At 39.5% G+C, this 21,335-nt stretch overlaps 1 protein-coding gene across 2 annotated transcripts in view; it reads right to left on the bottom strand.

Annotated features, from left to right (window-relative positions):
• LOC126282761 (core histone macro-H2A.1-like) overlaps positions 1-21,335 on the bottom strand; it is a 64,991-nt gene that overhangs the window by 39,743 nt on the left and 3,913 nt on the right. For both annotated transcript variants that reach the window (XR_007551377.1, XM_049982221.1), the window contains exons 3-4: positions 13,897-14,131; positions 13,479-13,591 (exon numbers count right to left, since the gene is read on the bottom strand). Coding sequence is in view for 1 of the 2 variants with exons in the window: in XM_049982221.1 (XP_049838178.1) it covers positions 13,479-13,591; positions 13,897-14,131 (348 nt within the window). In the remaining variant the exon portion in view is untranslated. The remainder of the gene's footprint in view (positions 1-13,478; positions 13,592-13,896; positions 14,132-21,335) is intronic.

The raw sequence follows: 21,335 nt of genomic DNA, 5'->3' as shown, positions 1-21,335 counted from the left end.
GTGGGAGGGGTCAGGAGGGTAGGGGTAAGATATTCCTTATTTCAGGACAGGGGCGAGAAGTTTTGAAGCCCTGGTGGAGGATGTGATTCAGTTGCTCCGGTACTGGGTGGTACTGTGACATGAGGGCAGTGCTTCTATGCGGCCGGACGGTGGGAACGTGGGAGGTGGTAGATCACTAGAGAGACAAGGCACAGGAGATCTGTTTCTGAGCAAGACTGGGAGGGTAATGTCAGTTTGTGAAGGCAACAGTGAGACCTTTGGCATACTTGGAGAGGGACTGCTTGTCATTACAGATGCAATGACCACAGGTGGCTACGCTGTATGGCAGGGACTTCTTGGTATGGATTGGTGGGACAGCAATTGGAGTGGACAAATTGTTGGTGGTTGCTAGGTTTGATTTGGAAAGAGGTACTGATATAGCCATCATTGAGCTGTCAGTGTCGAGGATGGTGACTTGTTGGTTTGAGGAGGATCAGATGAAGCGAATGGGGGAGAAGGTGTTGACGGTTTACAGGAATGTGGATTGGATGTCCTCACCCTTGGTACAGAACACACAGATGTCATCAATGAATCTGAACCAGATGAGGGGTTTGTGATTCTGGAAAATTAGGAAGGGTTCCTCTAAAAAGTCCATGAATAAGTTGGCATAGGATGGTGCCACGTGAGTGCCTATTTCTGTAGCAAAAATTTGTTTGTAGGTGATGCCTTCAAAGCAGAAGTAATTGTGAGTGAGGATATAGTTGGTCTTGATGACCAGGAAGGAGGTTGTGGGTTTGGAGCCAGTCAGACATTCAAAAAGGTAGTGTTCCATAGTAGACAGGCCATGGGCATTGGGGATGTTAGTGTACAGGGAGGTAGCATCAATGATGACAAGCATGGTGCCAGGTGATAAAGAAATAGAAACTGTGGTGATTCAGTAGAGAAAATAGTTGGGTTGAGTTGAATACACTAAGCAGCTTCAGAAGGATGTAGGTTGCAGTAAGTACTGGGAGATGAAGAAGCTTGCACAGGCTAGAGTAGCATGGAGAGCTGCATCAAACCTCAGGACTGAAGACCACAACGAGTTGTTTGGGGGAGGAGACCCAACAGCGAGGTCATTGGTCTCATCGGATTAGGGAAGGAAGTCGGCTGTATCCTTTCAAAGAAACCATCCCGGCATTTGCCTGGAGCGTTTTAGGGTAATCGCAGAAAACCTAAATCAGGATGGCCGGACGCGGGATTGAACCGTCGTCTTCCCAAATGCAAGTCCAGTGAAGGAAATAGTTTTTTTTTATTTTATTTTTTTAAGTAAAATATGTGGGTAGGCTGCAGATAATAGGCTCAAGGTGTTGGTCCATAACAGCAGATGGGTTTGGGGAGTTTAGGATGCATGAAGGAGGTCACACTGCGGGCACGGGTAGTAGAGAGATAGACTCAAGGGAAAGGTTTTGGGATCGGCCTAGAATTTGAGGAGGGACTGGAGATCATGCTGGATTTCTGGGATAGGCTCACTGTGGCAAGGTGTGTAGGTGGACAAATCTGACAGCTCAAAAAGTTCCTCCACCAGATGATCCCTGCAATTCAGAACCACAGTGGTGATGCCCTTGTTGGCATGTAGGATTATAAGGTGGGATCAGTTTTTAGGTGGTAGATTGTAGTTCTTTCTGCAGATGTAAGGTTGGCTTCCCTGTTGAGGAATTTGGGGTCTGACTGTGGAGCAAGGTTGGAAGTTTGGAAATTCTTGAAAATTAACAAGAAGTGATTTGGGAGCTGTGTGTGTGTGGGGGGGGGGGGGGGGGGGGTTATGGTTGGATGAGGGACTGAACTGTGTCAGACAGGGTTCAATGTTGGTTTTTGATTGAGCTCTGATTGGTAAGGTTAGTGGCAAAGAAGTGTTTCCACTGTAGGGATTGTAAGAAGGTCTTTAACAAGCCCAGCATGATTGCGTTTGGGACAGGGACATCAGGTGGGGCCTATGGAAAGAACTAATACTTCTATGGGACTGAAGGTGAGCTAAATGGGGGTATGCAAGGAAGCGTTTGTTGTCTATGAGAGGATGCAAGGGAAAGACCCCTCAAACACATTCTAATTAAAATTTAATAAATTTTCTTGAGAATGAGAATCAACATGGTTTCAAAAAGCATTGCTTGTATGAAACTCAGCTTTCCCTTTTCTCACATGATGCACTGCAAACTATGAATGAAGAGCAACATGCACATTCCATATTTCTACATTTCTGCAAAGCACTGACACTGTGCCCCACTGCAGGCTGTTAAAGGTGCGAGCGTATGAAATAGATTCATAGATATGTGAGTGGCCCGAAGACTTCTTAAGTTATAGAGCTCAGTATGTGCCCTCGATTGCAAGTGTTCATCACAGACAAGGGTACCGCCAGGAGTAACGCACTGGTGGACAGGTTGGACAGCGATCTACAGTTGTTTGTTGATGATGCTCTGGTATGCAATAAGATGTCAAAGTTGAGTGACTGTAGGAGGATACAAGATTACTTAGACAAAATTTCTAGTTGTGATGTTGAATATAGCATTAGTAGTGTCATTCTTGACACAGTCATGCTAAAGATCTGGTTGTACCAATGCAAAGTGACATGAAATAGAATGAGCATGTGAGGTTTGTGGTACAAAGCTGAATGGTCGACTTCAGTTTATTGGGAGGATTCTAGGAAAGTGTGGTTCATCCATAAAGGAGAGTGCACATAGGACCCTAGTATGAATATTCTTGATTACTGATCATGGGTTTGGGATCTGTACCAGCTCAGATTAAAGGAAGACATCAAAGTAATTCTGAGACAGGCTGCTGGATCTGTTACTGGAAGGTTCAAACAACACGCAAGTGTTATGGAGATTTGCGAACTCAAATGGGAATCCCTGGAGGGAAGATGGCATTCTTTTCAATGAACACTACTGAGAAAATTTAGAAAACCGGCATTTGAAGCTGACTGCAGAACAATTCTACTGCCTCCAATATACATTGCGCACAAGGACCATGAAGATAATATCTGAGAAGTAAGGCTAATACGAATGCATATAGCTAGTCATCTTTCCTTGCTCTATATGCGAGCGGAACAAGAAAGGCAATGACAAGCACTGGTATGGGTTACCCTCTGCCACACACCATACAGTGGACTGCGGAGTATCTGTGTAGATGTACATGCAGCTACGGAGGCTCTTGTAAACCCTACCTTGGCTAAGTTCTTAAACCTGATATTCAAATGAAATTAGAGAGCCAGAAACATTTGGCTAAACTGGCAGGTGAGGACTTGACTTATTTCATATGCCTTGTAAACTAGAGATTTCATATTACGACAAAATCTCAGAGCTTCTCCGAAGCTAAATGCTACACTTTACCCGCCTAACACAGCTTCACCCCCAACCCTGAACTAATCCAAAAATATTCCCATGTTACCTATCCTGATAGGAGTTTGTTATTATCTTTCTTGTCACTTGCTGATATACCTGGTCATAAGTGACTTTCCAATTTAATCCCTGAATAGTTACAGTTCCTTTCAACTTTTTCCTTTCTTTTGCCAAGTGAAGACATCTCTTGTCCAAACAAGCATTTGTATCAGTGTCTGCTATGTCTATCACAGAGACAAGATTCCACATGTTTAGGCTTGTCATTACATAAAAGAATATGAAAAGTTTACGTGATTCTTTCAGCAAATTTCTGATCAGAAGTTGTAAAAATACTTATTCTGATATAATAGAACGTAATGAAACAATATCAAAACTGCTTATAATATCTTATTCTCAGCATCCAAAATCCTTAGGTCACTGGCGAAATTCAAAAAATTATCACACTACTGCTCGTTAACAGACAGTGTATGGATGTTCCTATTGCAGAGATCATAGCCCTAAAATTAATCTTTTCAGTGCCATATATGATTTGATTGCAATGGGAAATTCCCACGCAAAGTGCCAGCCCATGACTCAACAGCAAGAACAGTGCTCTTTTCCAAATAGAAGATAAATGTGAATACAAAGTAAGTTTCAAAAAACTCGCCTGTTATAGCTTCAATTGTTACATTTAGAAGGCACAATGACATTGTGAAACAACAAATTTCAGTTTAATATGAACAATTCTGATGGTACTATAAAAAGTATTTATTGTGGGAAAGTTTGCCAGTTTTATACAATTCTAAATGTCTAGACTTTATGACAAATCATGTTTACTATTCACGTGACAAATGTGCAGCAGTTAAGTGATGAAGACAGAATTATAACTTGGAACACATCTGGAGAGTAAGGGATTTCAATATAGGAAAGTACAGTATTCCAGATAGGTTGCAACATATGTATGACAGACTGAATAAGTTTTTATAAAGGTTCAAATAACATGTAGGTATTATGGAGACACTGCAGGAACTCAGTGGGAATCATTGGAGGAAATGTGACATTCTTTTCAAGAAGCACTACTGAGAAAATTTAGAAAACGGGCATTTGAGGCTGATTGCAGAACGATTCAACTGCAGCCAACTTACATTTCATGTAAGGACCTTGAAGATAAAATTAGAGAGATTAGGGCTTGTATGTAGACATACAGATAGCCGTTTATCCATTGCTCTATTCGGGAGTGGAATAGGAAAGGAGATGACTCATAGTGCTACAGGATAACCTCCACCATACACCATACGGTTGCTAGTGGAGTATGTATGTAGATGTAGATATGTTCATTTCTGTGGTTTGGGATGTTTAGGAGGAAACAAACTCAGAATATGGATGTCTGGTGATAACATTTATCACAATATGGCACACACACTCATACCTATTTGTTACTTTTACTGAAAATACAATTAAAATATTTCAAATACATGCAGTGTGTACTTAAATTTGTATTCATATGTATTTATAAGTTTCATGCATAAACACAGTGTGTCTCAAAATGAAATGAAGAAAGAAGTGTTACTTGTACCCTATAAAAATTTCGCAATGAAACATCTAGGAATGTACGTATTTTAATAATGTGTACTTCATTTATTATAGCAGAAAGCACTGTCTACAAATTAGAAATAAAGTTCTTACTGTTAATAGCTCAGATTTTCCCTCATAAGATTTATAAAGCTCTACCATAAAATGTAAAATAGCATGGACGTTTTCATCTGACGTATTGAAAAATGCATGATATTAAACATCGATCACAACAGGGCATAAGGTAAACTGTCTTATGAGTGCTACATAGGTCATAACACTAGACAGAAGAGGTGATGGTGCTCTCATTTTCTGTAATACTTTATTATTTACAGCTCAGTTACATAGAACTATCACTGTTCCTCCAATTGAGAACAGTTTCACTGTCAGAACTAACATATGTTGCAGACAATGGCATTTTCAGAATAGCCAGCCAAGTGTGTGAATCCTGGTGACTGATTTGCTGCCACAAACCCAAGAAATCTCTGATTTCCATATTTATGTTATTGCATGACAAGACTTCAATAAATGTTCTATGTATGGCTTGTTAAGTGACCCTTCATCATTGCAGAAATAAAAAGAGTTATAAGACAATGCAGGCTGAGACACCCCAAGCAGTTCCTGCCTCTGCACACAATGGCCTCTTTCTACACAGTGAGTGAGACTGATGTCTCTAAGAGTAGCTGCTTAGTGTGTAACAGAGCAAGGTGGGACTACTCTACATGTTTTATACCACTCCTGATATTAATATTTATCTCTAAATCTCATTTTGTTACTAGCAAATCTGTGAAAATATTGTAGAAAGGATAGTTCTACTTGGTAGCAGAGATGGTGAGTCACAGATAGACACAACAAAAAGACTAAACAACTAAGCTTTTGGCCAAAAAGGCCTTCATTCGAATTAGACAATGCAAACACACACACTCATGCAAATGCAACACACACATACGACCATCAGCAGTCTGGCCTCAACAACCAGAGACTGTTGTCGTGTGTGTGTGAGTTGTATTTGAATGTGTGTGTTTGTGTGTCTTTGAAGCTCTGTTTGGCCTAGCTTGCTTGTTTGATAGTCTTTTAGTTGTACTCATCTGCAATTCATGATTAGCAACTATCCATTTCATAATACTGACATCTATGACAGTTACACAAAATTCTAATTTGTTATTTATACTTTATTTCATTAAACCTTCTTATTTGATGAACAGTGTAATGATAATATAGTATTTAGTTCACCTGGAAATATTTTTTCTAAAGAAATATCCACGATACACAATTCATACAAAATGCATGGAGGGAAACTGTAGTAACCACAACCAACAGCGGGAACGCCTTGGGCTGCGGATCAGAGCTGCCAGGCGGGGAAGCCGCCGGCGGTGGAGCACGCGCCACCGGGTAACACAGGACTAGTCGGACGACAGACCAACAACAACTGACAACAACCGACCACGACGGACTATGAGCGACACAACAAGGAAGAGAGAAACAACGGAGGCTTGTGGAAACCACAACACCAAACACCAAACGTAAATCCACTCAGAACCAGAGCAGGCAAATGTCAACAACGAGCAACGACAGAATGCAGTACTGCCGAGATAGAAATGAAATCCAGGGCGTGTACCAGACTGGCTGGACTAGGGCAGAGCGGATCCCTATACATGAAACCGGAGGGAGTGGCTATTGGCCGCTGTCTGCATGTGGCGTAGCAGTGGCGCCCTCGCTGCGTGAGAGCCGCTGCTCAGAATAGCCGCCGCGGAGACGGATCCCTCTATGGGCTGACCACGTCCATTTGTTCTGCTGTGTATTCAACTTCCGCGGCGGAAGGTACTAGAGAAATTGTCAATGAACAAATAGCTGTTTGTTTCTAAACTACTTCAGTTCACTAGAAAGCTATCATTCTCCTCTTCTACAAAGATGCTTTACTTTTTTCCCAACACTTCCTATTTAAAAAGTTACCTGTATTCAAAAATTTTGTGTTCCAAATGGTACAATCTTAAACAGTGACTAATTTCAAAATTCTGCAATGCAGTTCTGAAGCCTGGATTTTTGTGATTCCAAAAATGCTTACTTTCACTAGATCAACCTGTAAGTTTGTTATATGCAAAATAAGGAAAACGCAACGACTCATCTGTAGCAGACATGTGTATGGAGCACAGAAATAAGTAACAGGAAACAGTATTCACACCAGCCAAGAGAGTGCGCGTTTGAGTGTCTGTGTGGTTGTGTGTGTGAATGAGTGAACTTCCAACTAGAGAATGGGAAAGAACTCAAAAGATAGTGCAAATTCTGTTTCCTGTTACATGTTCCTATGCCCCACACCTCAGACCAATATGGAACACTAGTTGCCTCTCCCCTATTTTATATATTGCTTCATCCAGGAATATCTACATCTATACTCTGCAAACCACTGTGAAGTGCATGACACAGGGAATGTCCCACTGTACCAGCCATTAGGGCTCTTTCCTGTTCCATTCACATATGAAACATGGAAAAATGACTGTTTAAATGCCTCTGTGCATGCTGTAATTAATCTAATATTATATGCTTGTTCCCTATGGGAGCAATATGTTTGGAGTTGTAGTATATTCCTATAGTCCTCATTTAAAACTGGTTCTTTGAAACTTTGCTAGTAGATGTTCTTGGAATAGCTTACGTCTACCTTCTAGAGTCTGCCAGTTCAATGTCTTCAGTGTCTTTGTGACATTTTCCCATGGGTCAAATGAACCTGTAACTATTTGTGCTGTCCCCCTCTGTATACATTCAATATCACCTGTTAGTCTTTCTTGGTGTAGGTCCTACACGGTTGGGCAACATTCTAGAATGGGCCACATAAGTGATTTGTAATCTATCCCCTTTGTACATTTATTGCACTTACTCAGTATTCTATCAATCAACTGAAAAGTCTACCACCTGCTTTACCCATAACAGAGCCTGTATGAACATTCCATTTCATATCCCTATAAAGTGCTATACCCAGGTAGTTGTATGAGTTAGTCGATTCCAAATGTACTAATTATTATTATAGTATAGGATACAAGTTTTTTTTCATTTTGTGAAGTTCGCAATTTTATATTTCTGAACATTAAAAGCAAGTTGGCAATCTTTGCACTACATTGAAATCTTATCAAGATCTGACTGCATATTTGTGCAACTTCTTTCAGAGATTACTTCATTATAGATAACTGCATCATCTGCAAAAAGTCTGAAACTACTATTAATATTGTCCACAAGGTCATTAATGTGCAACATGGACAGCAAGGGTCCCAACGCACTCCCTGGGGCACACCTGATGTTATCCATTATTGTTATTTTGTCAATTATTCAGTTCGGAAAATTTTACGTTTTAGAAACTTTTTGGTAGATTTTGGGAATACCCGCATAAGTAGAAAACATTTTCATAAAATTTACCTATAATTTTACCTTTTATCTTACCTATACAGCTGATAGTTAACCACACTTGATCTTTTGCCTTTTGTAATTTTGTGTCCTTTAGTTATGTTATTTTTTAGGTTTATATTTAAAATGTAATAATGAATTTTGATTTTTAATCTTATGCATGTCTGCAAGTAGGCATGAAGGAAAATCTGGACTGTTGCTAGATCGCATCCATGATGTCTACAACAAGTCAGAAAACTGTTCAGTTACTGTGTGAAACATTCTATACTGAGCCATCAATTAGGTTACCCTGGAACAGAATACTGAAATTACTGTGTTAATCAGCCACCAGACCACTGTGCGATACAGGGTCTACGAACATAACTGTTCACCGGGTTCGTATGCTTAAACTATTGCTTGTGACAAAGCTCATCATCAGGTTATAAAATAAACACAAACAAATCGAGAATGAATGACTGCAGTGTGGTACACATTATTTGATATATGCCTGTAAGACACTTTCACAACAGAAGATCATCAGCATAATGTGACAAATATCACAACTGAACGCAAAATACCAGGTGAGTGTAGTTAAAAGTGACCATAACATATATGTATGGATGTGTGTGTGTGTGTTTTGTGTCATGTGGTGTCACGTTTGTGTCGTAGATGATGAGAGGAGAGGGTGAAGCTCCGTGCCGGCACATATCTTATTTCTCTCAAACGGCATCTAGGAGACTACCATGCTCGATGTACGCATTTGACAGAGAAATCATCATCAATATTGCTACATGTCCCAACTTCAAAAGACACTACAGAGAGGTTTGGAATTTAATTCTGGGCACTGGTGTTAGTCTGGTGATCAGGAACTTTGCAATATTACAATGGTAGAGAGATGGTATTTACCATATCTCCCACCCCTGGCCAGGTGAATAATTTCACCACTAGGTGTCCAACCAACTACCACCACGACAAGCCAACCACACAGAGGTGTTCAGTTACAGAGGATGATTTCATCACTACAAGATGATGATGTTGATGTGGATTGTGTGGTATCCACAGCTTTATGTGGATATATGCCCAACAAAAAGTCTGTAATGACACATGGAAACCATCAAGATACTACATGCAACAGAGTGCTAATAAAGCAATAAAGTGATTTTACATATGTGACAGGGGGGATTATGTATGAAATACGAGGATGAGTCTGATGTTGAAGACAGAATTGCAGAATACTCCATACTGTACTAGAAAGGGTTAATGCCTGAGGACCTTGGTAGACTCAATGCTTTTAGATAACTAATCTGGAGTGAAGTTCCAAAACAGAATATATTTTGATACTTTATCTTTGTGCAGTGTTATGACAGTCAATTAAACAGATAAAGTACAAATATACAATGTTGTTAACAAGAAATAAGATTGCAAAACTGTTTTTATGGTTAAAATATTGTTTTCTTCCCAACGAAAATCTCTCAGATATCCAGCCGCGTGGGGTCATTCAATTTTCACTGTTAATTTACTTCTTGTAATGTATGTTCCTCACATCAAGAGTGCCCCTTCTTTCTTTTTTAACTGACACATTCTCTGTATCTTTTCCTCCATTTCCGAAAAAGAACTTCAAGTCTGAAAACTTGTATTATTCCTCACGTTAGTCTGTTTTGGTTAAGAAAAGATTCAGAACAATGGTGTAAATTTGTTAGAAGCTCATACTGAATTGTAATAATAAAAAAAATGGAAAATCCAGAATGGAATGTAGCAATACGAGAGAAGGAAAGTTGCTACTCACCATATAGCAGAGATGAGATGCTGAGCCACGATAGGAACAATAAAAAGTTTACACAGGCATAGCTTTCGGCCATTAAGGTCTTTGTCAGCAGTACACACACACACACACACACACACACACATGCGCGCAAGTGCAACTTGCACACACATCTGCAGTCTCAGAGAGCTGAAACTACACTGTGATCAGCAGCACCAGTGCATGATGGGAGTGGCGACTGAGTAGGGGTAAGGAGGAGGCTGGGGCGGGGAGGGGGAGGGATAGTATGATGGGAGTGGCGGACAGTGAAGTGTTGCAGTTTAGACGGAGGGTAGGAGAGAAGGTGTGAAGGGGGGAGGGGGTAAGTAGTGTAAAGGAGAGAAATAAAAATAAAAGAAATTAAAAGACTTTGTGTGGCGGTGAAATGACGGCTGTGTAGTGCTGGAATGAGAACAGGGAGGGGGCTGGATAGGTGAGGACAGTGACTAACGAAGGTTGAGGCCAAGAGGGTTACGGGAACATAGGATGTATTGTAGGAAAAGTTTCCACCTGCGCAATTCAGAAAAGCTGGTGTTGGTGGGAAGAATCCACATAGCACAGGCTGTGAAGCAGTCATTGAGATGAGGGGTATCACGTTTGGCAGTGTGTTGAGCTACAGGGTGGTCCCCTTGTTTTATGGCCACAGTTTGTTGGTGGCCGTTCATGTGGACAGACAGCTTGTTTGTTGTCATGCCTACATAGAATGCAGCACAGTGGTTGCAGCTTAGCTTCTAGATCACACGACTGGTTTCACAGGTAGCCCTGCCTTTGATGTGATAGGTAATGTTAGTGACCGGACTGGAGTAGGTGGTGGTAGGAGGATGTATGGGACAGGTCTTGCATCTAGCTCTATTACAGGAGTATGAGCCATGAGGTAATGGATTGGGAGCAGGGGTTGTGTAAGGACGGACGAGTATATTGTGTAGGTTCAGTGGACGGCGGAATACCACACTAGGAGGGGTAGGATGGATAGTGGGTAGGACATTTCTCATTTCAAGGCACGACGAGAGGCAGTCGAAACCCTGGCGGAGAATGCAATTCAGTTGCTCCAGTCCCAGATGGTACTGAGTTACGAGGGGAATGCTCCTCTGTGGCCGGACTGTGGGACTTTGGGAGTTGGTGGGAGACTGGAAAGATAAGGCATGGGAGATTTGTTTTTGTACAAGGATGGGAGGATAATTACGGTCAGTGAAGCCTTCAGTGAGACTCTTGGTATATTTAGAGAGGTACTGCTTGTCACTGCAGATGCGACGACCACGGGTGGCTAGGCTGTACGGAAGGGGCTTCTTGGTATAAAAGGGGTAGCAGCTGTCAAAGTGGAGGTATTGCTGATATGGACGGAGGTACTGCTGTAGCCATCTCTGAGGCGGAGGTCAATATATAGGAAGGTGGCTTGTTGGGTTGAGCAGGGCCAGGTAAAGCAAATGGGGGAGAACTTATTGAGGTTAAGAAGGAATGGGAATAAGGTGCCCTCACCTTCAATCCACATAGCAAAGAGGTCATCAATGAATCTGAACCAGGTGAGGGGTTTAGGATTCTGGATTTTTAAGAAGGATTTCTCTAGATGGCCCATGAATAGGTTAGCATAGGATGGTGCCATGCGGATCCTCATAGCCACACCGCGGATTTGTTTGTAGGTAATGCCTTCAAAGGAGAAGTAATTGTGGGTGAGGATATAGTTGGTCATGGAGACTAGGAAGAAGGTTGTTGGTTTGGAATCCATATGGCATCTGGAAAGGTAGTGTTCGATAGCAGTAAGGCCGTGGGCATTAGGAATGTGTGTAAAGGGAGTAGTGATGAGCAGAGCAGGGCACCGTGTGGTAAAGGGAGAGGAACTGTGGAGAGTCGGTTGAGGAAATGGTTGGTATCTTTTATATAGGAGGTTAGGTTCCAGGTAATAGGCTGAAGGTGTTGGTCTACGAAAGCAGAGATTCTCTCAATGGGGGCACAGTAACCGGCACAGGGCGCCCCATTTTTCTCCTTTCCACTGCTTCCCCCTCCGCACCTTCTCTCCAACCCTCCGTCTAAACTGCAACACTTTACTGTCCGCCACTCCCAACATACTATCCCTCCCCCTCCCTGCCTCCCCCTTACCCCTCCCCAGCTACCCAGTCGCCACTCCCATCATGCACTGGTGCTGCTGATCACAGTGTAGTTTCAGCTCTCTGAGACTGCAGATGTGTGTGCAAGTTGCACTTGCAGGAGTGTGTGTGTGTGTGTGTGTGTGTGTGTGTGTGTGTGTCTACTGCTGACACAGGCCTTAATGGCTGAAAGCTGAGTTTGTGTAAACTTTTTATTGTGGCTATCGCGGCTTAGCATCTAAGCTCTATGGTGAGTAACAACTTTCCTTCTCTCGTATTGTTTAGTTGTAATACTGAACGTCATTTTTTGGCATTTTTATAATTTATATATTCTCATCAAAGAAACAATAGCGCGCAACTGACTCAGTGTCTATTTGCTGCACAAATGTAAAAATGCACACAGCCACGACACTCTGTTACTGCCTTTTACTTATCTCTAGGTGTTGGAAAAGATTTTTGTGTCAAAGCTCCAGTTTCAAAAGACATCTTTTCACAAAGAAAGAAATTGTTGCTAACTTGAGGCTAGTGTATGAAAATGGACATTTATTTTTGGATGACTGACAGCAGCCAGCCACTGCACTTATCACTGATAATCTACAGGTCCACATTTTGATGAAGTCTTTTGGCATCACAGCCTCCTTAAAGACAATAGCACTGTCCATGAAAAACCTCCTGGAGCTTTCAACACTCCAATTAAGCAGTATTTCTTTCTTTTGAAGCAATGCAAAATTTAGACGTTGTTTGACATATGCAATATGCTTTCAGCTTCAGATTCTTAGTAGAGAATTAAAATTCAGTTATCCTCGCAGTAATGGCAGATCCTATGAGTCAAGTATGCCAACTGACTATAAAATCAGGAAAGTTATCCTTTGAAAGAATTACTGTGATGGTAGCATGAACTGTTGTACAACATTATAGCTAATGCATTCAAACGACTTATAGACAGTAGCATTGTCTTAATGTATTCTGCTCAAACATTTCACTTTGTAAACAAAATGCATTATTGTTTTTTTTCAGGCTTAAATCACACAAAGAGCACCACAACTGGTTTCGTCTTCTTAGGAAGTCATTATCAGGTCATTTCAATATGTTACATAGCATCACATAAAAGTATGACTATGTTACAAAGTAATGTAATCAAATCATCTGGTGATGTCTTCTCAGAAGTTAAAACCGACGATGGCATATTTTATATGACGAAAGGTTGGAAAAAGACAATAGAAGAATTTTGTTACAATAAAAGAATTGTGTTTCCCTTAAGCATAAATAATATGAGTTTAGCATGTAATAATGATACACAATTTCAAATCCAATCCTTACCTTTTGCCCAAGGAAGAGTTTCTTTTCAGACAACGTTGTAACACTAGCACTTGCTGGTGTGACTACAGTAATGCTGGAATCTTTGCCTTTGCCTTTCCCTTTACCAGTCTTACCTATGTCAGAAAGATAACATTATACATGTGACCAAATAATGCATTTTGTAAATATGCAATACATGAAATGAAGGTGAAAGATGTACAAAGCTAGATTTTTTTCAAATTAATTTTTAGAACTTATGATGCAGATCTTAAGTTGCATCATTGCTATAATAGCCTTTTAATTTCATTAAAAGTATAATTACACAAGTTTTTCAAGAAATGTCTTTGCCACAGGATGTAGATGATTGTTTTGATTGAGTAAAACAAGTGGCAGAACAAGCCTGTGAATATTTCACATGAAAATCAATGCCAGAACATACCAGATGTTGGACTTAAAGGCTGTTTCTTAGCACGGACCCCGCTTGAAGCACCAAGTGCAGCCGGTGAAGGTTTCTTGTGATGTGACATAGGTTTTGTGGCGATTGGTTTTTTATATGGCACAGTCAATGGCATGTTGTTGCTCATTACAAATTTGCCACCTTTCTTTTTGGCCAACAGCTCAGGATGAATCTTTGGAAGCACTCCTCCTGATGCTATTGTTACATTTTTCAGCAACTGCACAAAAAATGTGTTCAAACCACGGACATGGAGATTAGTATAAAACATCCAGAACTAAGAGAAAATCCACAATCACAGTAAAACAAACATAATTTACTCAATTTTGTATGAAATGGCACTAGAACACAAACTATAAATAACTAACATTTTATCGCAGAAATTTTCAGGAGTTTGGTAACGGGAACATACTATTGTTTAAATCATAAAATTACCAATTTACTACAAACGTCTTAGCTGATTTGTACCCTACATCAAGAAAGAAAAGATGTTGCAGACATGGCTTTCTCTTCATTTGATAAACAACATTCAGCTGTAAAGCTTTGCAGCCATGCTACACAGAAAAAGTTTCACTATAAATAAACTTTCCACTGAGTAACCTCAAATTATATATGACACAGACATAGAGAAGTTTGAAGAGATTTTTCTTCCGTATTTGAGACAGATATGCTGTGATCAAAGTAGCCCTGTTGTACACCTGAACTTCTTGTTGCACATCAGAACTTCTCTCGGAGACACAGGAAATACATTGAACTTAGTGCTTCGGAAATTTTTGAACCTCAATACATCTTTTGATACAAAGAAACTATTTTTTCTATGCAACTAGGCTCTCAAAGCACAAGTTATTTGTGTACATATTGTAAGTTTGGAAGCATTCTTGCTGTCTCCATTTCTTTTACAGTCCTTAAGCATTAAATCCAAAGAAACAAGCTTCACAAAGATCACATTTGAATATTTTGAACCATTTCCGATGCAACATTCTTACAGACTTACAGTCTTGGAGAAACCATGAAGAACAGGAGTCAAAAAAATAAAAATAACTTCTCATCTACATGTCTTCAAGGCCTTCTTACCAAATAAACAATTTCATCAATGGAGTGAAATGAAATCTGTGTCTTATCAGACTAGTAATCAAATGACTGTTTTCACTGATAAGTGTGATGTGTATATGTACATCGATATTAAGATATGTTGTACAGTCAATCAAGAATAGGTGCCAGTCCCTTTTTTTATATGGCATACTTTACTTGCTAGAGTGAGGTATTAATCTTACAGCTTCATGGAACTGTCCATAATAACACAATAAATACTTCACTCATTTCCAGCCACGTTCAAATGTTCACTATAGGTCTTTGCTATGTGCTACAGTATTATACCATGACATGCTACAAATAACACATGGTAATATGGAAAAGTTTATTTGACCTGTTCTTATATCATAAAACACAGCACTCTAGTTTGCAAGACAGGGAAGTGACCCATATACAGATGTATCAACATGTCCAATTAAAGATTGTTGGTCTGATACACCACACAGTCTGGGTGGTCATTTTGAAGTGGTTTTCCATGTTTTTATGTAAATGCTGGGCCAGTCACCAATCTACCCTTCAGAAAATACAATACACAATTAGTTAAATCATGGTAACGCAGAGAACAAAATTTAGATTTCCAAAAACAGATGGCACACTTGACTTTTCTTCCTTAGGTTAGTTGATGGTGGTGACAAGAAGGGCATCTAGCTTACCTATTACATTAAAATAAATTTTGTAAACTATGACAACACTGGTTGCTGCATGATGGAATAAGATCTATGAAAGAGAGAAACAGCAAAGTTTACAGACTGGTGTGGTGGGCATAACTTAGTAAACCATTAGTGTACATTACACTATACTATGAGGACTTTCTGTGGATGAATGTTCGAAAAATTATTCATCACATTGAAAATTCTCGTGTGTAGATATTTTTGATGACATACTCATATTCCTTTGAAACTCATTAAGCTAGTGCTTTTGCACTGTGTATGGATGGCCTACTTTCTTTGATGTCAAGTTGAGTACAGCCACAACCTCATATCTACTCTTGGATAAATTAAATAACATAAGTGTTCATCTTTCAAGTTAAGTGTGAATTAAATTTAGCAGACACCGAAAAAGAATTTCAGCATTTAAAGCTTTGTCATATTTATGAATTTTGGCTTACAGTGATAAATCATGCGAACAATGCAAAAATTTGTGCTTCAAGTATTTAATGTGGGCTGAATTTGTCACACAGCATACACTCAACAATAGGTGCATTCTCCCCCACCGCCACATCCACAGAAAAATAATTTATACACCCTCAAATAGAGGGAAACACACAAACTCAATACTGGGCAACTATGGAGGATATGCTCAACATTATATACCATCCGGTCACAAATGAGGCACACTTTCTTCAGTGCAAAATAGTACCCTTGGGATATGACATCAAAAAGTTCGATTTTACATAGCCTTTATTGCACTGCAATATCTAGTGGTGATTCTGTGGTGCCACTGATACCTTATATTGTGAGACTCAAAGTTGGTGTCACCACAGACACTACTAGATGCATAGCAACCAGGTGGCACAGCTATGCACAACTTGGCCGAGGGCACACCAACAACGAAGCTTTAAAACCAACAACTATTTACATCCGGCCACAGAGCTCTATGCTCAGTCTGTGTTCAGTTGCATTTCATGTACCATGAAGTTACTCGAGTGCGTCAATAAGTATCAGTTTAAGTGGTGTCTGTGCAGTCTACGCAGAGTGTCTCTGCCTAATTACTGTGCAAAGACAGTACATTAATTGTAAGTTTGGACGCATTATTGCCGTCTCAAAGTTTTTTGACATTCCACACTTCTTTATGTCTTCAGTATAAAATGTGACAATTTTGTTTAATAGTGAATTTATGCATATTGCTTTACCATCCCAACCAGGGGCCACATCAACTACACAAGTTGAGTCTTTGTCTTCATCAAAAATAGTTTGTTTAGAATTGTGTCGCCATTCTTTATTGTCTACTCTCTAGACATGCCACAACAAATCCCTCATTGAGGATGACAGAACCAAGAAAGTCTTTGAATTACATGCTAACATTTTGTTTGAGAGATTAACAATGTGCTAATTATAGACTTGAATGAAATGTAACAAGCACAGTAAGCTGAATGTACGGAGGGCAAATGTCAGTTTTTTGGTAGAAATCCAGGAAAGTGTAGCTCATCCATGAAGGAGACTGGGTACAGAAGACCAGTGCACCTACACTTGAGTACTGCTGGAGTGTTTGGGATAGAAATGCCCCATGAACTCAAATGGGAATCTCTGGAGAGAAGAAGGCATCCTCTTTGAAAAATATTGTAAAGAACTGAGATTTGCAACACACTATAGGACGCTTGAACAGCCACAAGCATATATCTCGTGTAAGGACAAAAAAAGGGGGGGCTCATATGGAAGAATACTGACACTTGTTTTTCCCTTGCTCCATTTCCAAGTGGGAACAGGTACAGAACAACTGGCAGTACAATGAGGTACCCCCACGGTGCAGCATATGGTGGCTTGCAAAAAGTGTATGTGGATGTAAATAGATTGTAGGCTATACAGTTAATAAAAACTGTAAATTATATGGATTCACCTGCTTGTGCTTTCTTGAAACCCTCCAGACAGGTGTAATTGAAAATGATAACTATTGGCTAGCCATGTGAATTTACTTAGGGCTGCAAGCAGAAGACAGTCTTCAACAATTATTGTACACACTCCATGTCATTCGTTACCCTCACAGCACAATAACTAGTACTTTAAAAAACATTATAAATGTGTTATGCCAATTATTGAACATTTGTGCCACATGGGACACAAATCCAGATATCCTGTTTATTGTGAAAAGCTATCTTAATCGAATTAAATGTACAGAAATGAAATTATTGGATCAATGGTGGTCAGGATGCCTCAATGGTTTACACTGATATTATTCATCTGGCTTCTCACGGCTCATTCAGTGGGCAGGTAGAACATTATTTAACCAATCGCGTACGGAGTTATGCCAGTGAGGCGCGGCGCACTATATTACTGCCAAATAAAGTTCTGTCGTTCAACTTCTTCCAACTGAGGAAAGAGTCACAACTCTAGTGCATCAAGATAAGAAACACCAGTTACACTTCTTTAATGGAAAAGAAAGGCACATAAACTTTCTGCTAGGAAATGGCACGACAAACATTCAATTTAGGGGAATCTCATGGGGATTTGCTGATCTAAGGAAGCGCACATTACGTGCATTCAAATTTCCACTCAAGTGAAATGGCGATTCATCACCGAAGACCAGATCCAGACAGATATAGAAAATCTTCATCCTGCTGCAGAAACATTTCGTTTGCAAAGTTGGTACATGAACTGTACTTTGTGGGCTCTAGAGTTCGTAAAAAGTGCAAATAATAAGGATGTAGTTGTAAGCATCTACTTTAAAGTCTTTGCACAGACATCACTGGAACTGGTAATTCACTACTAGCTCTCTGAACTGATTTCTTGGGGCTATGCATGAAAGACTCTCACCATTCAACAAGCTCTTCACTCACTGTTACTCATTTCATACTCTTTTCTTTGCCTACAGGTATACAAAAAAACTGAGTTGCTCTCTCCTTTGAGTTTTATTTATAGCTGTTAAGTTGAATGTAATAAATAAAGGATTACATTCAAACTTAGTACCATGTACTGAGCTGTAATTCATATTTACTTGGAAAACATGGAAGCTCACTGAGTGGTATATGTGCAGACACACAAATAAATTTGTACTTTTGTACTCTATTTTTAACCTCAAACTGAATTAGGGGAAGCTAAAGTTCCAAGAGTGAAGCTGTCTTCTCTCTACTGCACGCCATATCTGAGAGGAGAATGGAGAAAACAAAACGGGTGGGGAAAGTGAAGAACACTGCAGTAACAGAAAGGGTAAGGGAACAAAAAACTCTCCTACACTTGATGAAGAAAAGGAAAGCAAACTGAATGGGACATACACTGCATAGAAACGAAATTCCTACACTTAATATTGATATTACAGTAGAAGGACAGAATAAAACAGGAAAGAGACCAATAGAAATGCTAGCTGGAAGTGAAAAGAGGATGCTACCGGACAACAATGCAATTGAGGATCAGAGGGAGACACCTGTGGTATCAGGACAGAAATCTGCCATTAGATGGGAATGATGATATCACATCTAATCACGGCAATACCTCAATGGGAAAAAAAAACACTTGGTAACTTTTAAAAAATTCTGAGTGGAATACAAACATTGGTACAAGAAAAGACAATCCCCAACTTTATGTAGGAAGAGTTGAGAAGCGGATAGTATGTCAATGAGGTGTGGAATATTGTAGCAAGGAATTCAAATTTGTGTTGTTCATCAGACATTACATGTATGGCACACAACAATTGCATCCCTTACTATTCTACCCAAAGCAGCAACCCAGAATTTTGCATTGCAGTGCCAGGAGAGAATGATAGACAGGAAGAGTTTTACACTATTCTGATACAGCATCGCATTTATGAGGAGCTGTGTGTTCTTTGATTATGTAACTGACATGGTTGCTAGGGATTTATCGCTCTGCAGTCTCAGAGAATTTGAAATTTAAAGAAGACAGATGGACATTTCAGAGGAAATGAAGCTGCTGCTTACTAACAAGATGAATCACTGAATACCAAAGATATTGCAACTAGAGAAGACAGCTTTAGTATTACGGCTTTTATTTCCCATCATTCAGTGTCATGGAAGAGGACCACAATTTGTGTGGTGCACTAGCCCCTGTAACAATTAACTGTTGGTCACTGAAACAAATCAATAGAATTACAAGCTCTTTAATTCTTTCTTGTTATGTTTCATCTTTCTGGAATGTGTCAACTTAGCTTCATGCCCAGAAAAACAATGAAAATGGTCAATTATAGAAGCAAATAAGCACTCACAATTAACAATGCATTACATTAAATTTCATGCTTCAATTTCCTTACAAATGTCTATGTATACTCACTAACAACACATCATCATCATCCCAAAACAGAACAGTAGTTTCAATACTACTGTGTGCTTGTGCTCTTTTTTTTATACATCCTTTTACACTAATTATTCAGTACTACACAGGATGGCAGCCTGCCTCTTCACATTTATTTCTACATAGAGTTAAATGTGTATGCATTACACAGAGGTTAAAAGTGTACAACAGCAAAATCTCAAGGTAAAGTTTCATAACAGCTACAAATATAAATGATGTCTCATATTATGTTGATAGTGCACTATGGTAGCCACATTAGATTAGTTTAGTTACTTCCAAATCCCATGGATAATTTGCATGATAATTTGTAAAGATGTGGAATGAGTAATCTTGTAGCCAATAAAGTGACAGTTCCTGACCACGCTGCCCGGAGTCTTCTGACTCATCTACGCTGTGTTTGTCTTTGCAAAAGAATGTTTCTGCTGTTTGTTTTCTGCTTCCTCTGTTTCAGATACAGAGCAATACACATCCTCTGAGGAGGAATATGGTGCTAGCCTAGTTTTGAAGGATACACTCTCTGCAGGTTTTTGTGTGTTCGTTTATTATTATTTTCAGCAGTGTTATATAAAATGTTAGTGTAGTTTTCATTTTTTGTTTGTTTAATACAGTTTCATGATTTAGCTACATCACTGATTTATTTATTATTCATATTGTAGTTTTTAACAGTGTTATGTTACATTTTTTTTACTTTTTCAGTAGTGTTTTTATTTTCAAAATTTCTTGTTCACAATTTACTATTTGTGCATGTTGTCATTGCTTGGTAGACTACGCATTTATGATTCCTCTCCCAATGACGTATAAAGCAAGATGACTACACCAATCTTAATGTACTGGACACACATGTGGGAGGACTGGGAACTATCAATGTCTGAACGCCCTGACTTGGGTTTTTGATGGTTTCTCCAAGTTGATAAAGTAAGTGCTGAAATTGTTCTTTTGATTAGGCCATGGCCAACTTCCTGCCCTGGCGTAACCTAATCCTATCATACTTTTCAATGTCAAACAATGGAAAATCCAAGATGAAGTAATGACAACATTATGAAAAGGATACAATGCTACTCATCATATAGTGAAGATGCTGAATCGCAGATAGCCACAACAAAAAGACTGCTAAACAAGTAAGCTTCCTGCTAAAAGGCCTTCTTTTAGTGTGAATGTGTTGTCTAATTTAGAAGGCGTTTTGGCTGAAAGCTTACCTGTTTAGCAGTCTTTTTGTTGTACCTGCCTTCAAGTCAACATCACCACTACCTTTTTTATGTTTTATGTATGTATATACTTGTATTATCCCAATACTGCATCTGAAATGTCTCATACTATTGTACTAAATGGCCTATGGATGATTAAATAAATAAGGATTGTTGTTTAGAGTGGTAT

Source organism: Schistocerca gregaria, chromosome 1 (assembly GCF_023897955.1).
Source record: "Schistocerca gregaria isolate iqSchGreg1 chromosome 1, iqSchGreg1.2, whole genome shotgun sequence".
NCBI lineage: Eukaryota > Metazoa > Arthropoda > Insecta > Orthoptera > Acrididae > Schistocerca > Schistocerca gregaria.
This window is presented reverse-complemented; position numbering and strand designations above follow the sequence as displayed.